The sequence below is a fragment of the Poecilia reticulata genome, linkage group LG11 (genome assembly GCF_000633615.1).
Source record: "Poecilia reticulata strain Guanapo linkage group LG11, Guppy_female_1.0+MT, whole genome shotgun sequence".
In the NCBI taxonomy this organism is placed as follows: Eukaryota; Metazoa; Chordata; class Actinopteri; order Cyprinodontiformes; family Poeciliidae; genus Poecilia; species Poecilia reticulata.
The window spans coordinates 25484578-25486076 of record NC_024341.1 but is presented as its reverse complement, the minus strand read 5'-3'; the positions used below and the strand labels follow the sequence as shown (position 1 = coordinate 25486076).

The window sequence follows — 1499 nt, the reverse complement described above, 5'->3', positions numbered from 1 at the left end:
AAACCGGAGTACCCGGAGAAAACCCACCATGCACAGGGAGAACATGCAAACTCCATGCAGAAAGACCGGGGCCGGGAATCGAACCCAGAACCTTCTTGCTGCAAGGCAACAGCTCTACCAACTGYGCCACTGTGCAGCCCTAAAAAATGTTCATTTTAAGTAAATATGGTTGAAAAATAAAGCAGATCATAGTTTATTACCACCAGAAGAATAAAAACTTATCATTTATTTATGATTCGCAGAAAATCAACTAATTTGCTTATTAGCATTCATATCTTCCTTTATTATTTGCTCCCACATGGTTCTGAGATACGTCTCAGAACCATTTGGGTCAAACTCGCCCACCTGATCATGGAAGTAGGGCGAGGACGCGGCCAGGACGCAGCGGTGCGCCTTGAAGACGTGTCCCTGAACGTGGATGGACAGATCGCAGAGACTGCCGTCCTCTCTCTGCCGGTTGAGGCTGTCCAGCACCGAGGTCTGAGCGCCGGGGAAGCTGACCTCCACCAGTGACCCGCCTGAGCTGCTGCTGCTCCCCACCTCCATGGGAACCGACTGCATCTGCAGGAGGAAGAACTGTCAGGATCCTGGAGTCTGAAACCATCAAGCTTCAAAATCTTGGAAGTTTTAATGAGTCAGCATTAATGATTTTATTTTCTCTTCTCCTGACCTCTCATGGGGCGTACCACAAGGCTTTGTTCTGATACACCTTTTGTTTTTCCTTCTACCTTGTGTCACATCATGTTTTTTCTCCTGTGTTTGCATTTCAATCTCATCACAAGGGATCCTGAGCTTTGTCATCRTACGAAACGCCAGCTACACTTTGCAATGGTCACCACTCACACTCATCTCTAAGATAAATTGTAAGAAACCAGTTAAAGAAAGAGACATGTTTACGGACGTCWGARGATGTTAGAGTACCTGGAGAGAACCCATGCATGCACAAGGAGAGCATGSAATCTTTATGCAGAATTTGTTCAGTTACATTCCCATCCCTATTCAGCTGCCAGTCTCTTCCACTAGAAAATTAAGCTTCAAAACAAATAATTGCTGCTTTGAAGCTAAAGTATTGTTTCCTTCAGTTCAGCTGAAGAATATTTAACGCTAACCAGTGCATGCATTCTGTGGTTGCATTAACCAAAATATACAGAATCAAACTGAGATTTACATGCAAACAGTTCTTAATATTAAATATGATCAACATTTAACTGAAATATTCTGCAGATGATCACTCATCAACAGACTCATTCCTTTATAATCAGGAGTTTCATGTCCTGCAGCCAAATATGTTCATTTCTATTGCATGTCATGCATCACCCATCAGACACAAAGCAKCAGATCATACTTACTGACAGCACAGTGTTGTTCTAGTTGAACAGGTTGACTTTACAGAAAGCTGCACATCTCTGCAGGTTCTCCACTGATAATAACACTTTACTGCAGAGTGCATGAGAAAACCAGCCTAAAACCAGAGTCAAGTGGCACTTAGAGAGCTGCAC

General features: G+C 43.5%; 2 protein-coding genes across 2 annotated transcripts in view; one reads left to right on the top strand and one right to left on the bottom strand.

Moving 5' to 3' along the window:
- zbtb22b (zinc finger and BTB domain containing 22b) overlaps positions 1 to 1493 on the bottom strand; it is a 5832-nt gene extending 4339 nt beyond the window's left edge. Inside the window, 2 exon segments of the mRNA XM_017307331.1 lie at positions 131 to 561; positions 1350 to 1493. Coding sequence (XP_017162820.1) covers positions 131 to 561 — 431 coding nt within the window. The 5' untranslated portion in view covers positions 1350 to 1493.
- LOC103472881 (gastrula zinc finger protein XlCGF57.1-like) overlaps positions 890 to 1499 on the top strand; it is a 2146-nt gene continuing 1536 nt past the window's right edge. The window contains exon 1 of the mRNA XM_008422735.2: positions 890 to 901. Coding sequence (XP_008420957.2) covers positions 890 to 901 — 12 coding nt within the window. The remainder of the gene's footprint in view (positions 902 to 1499) is intronic.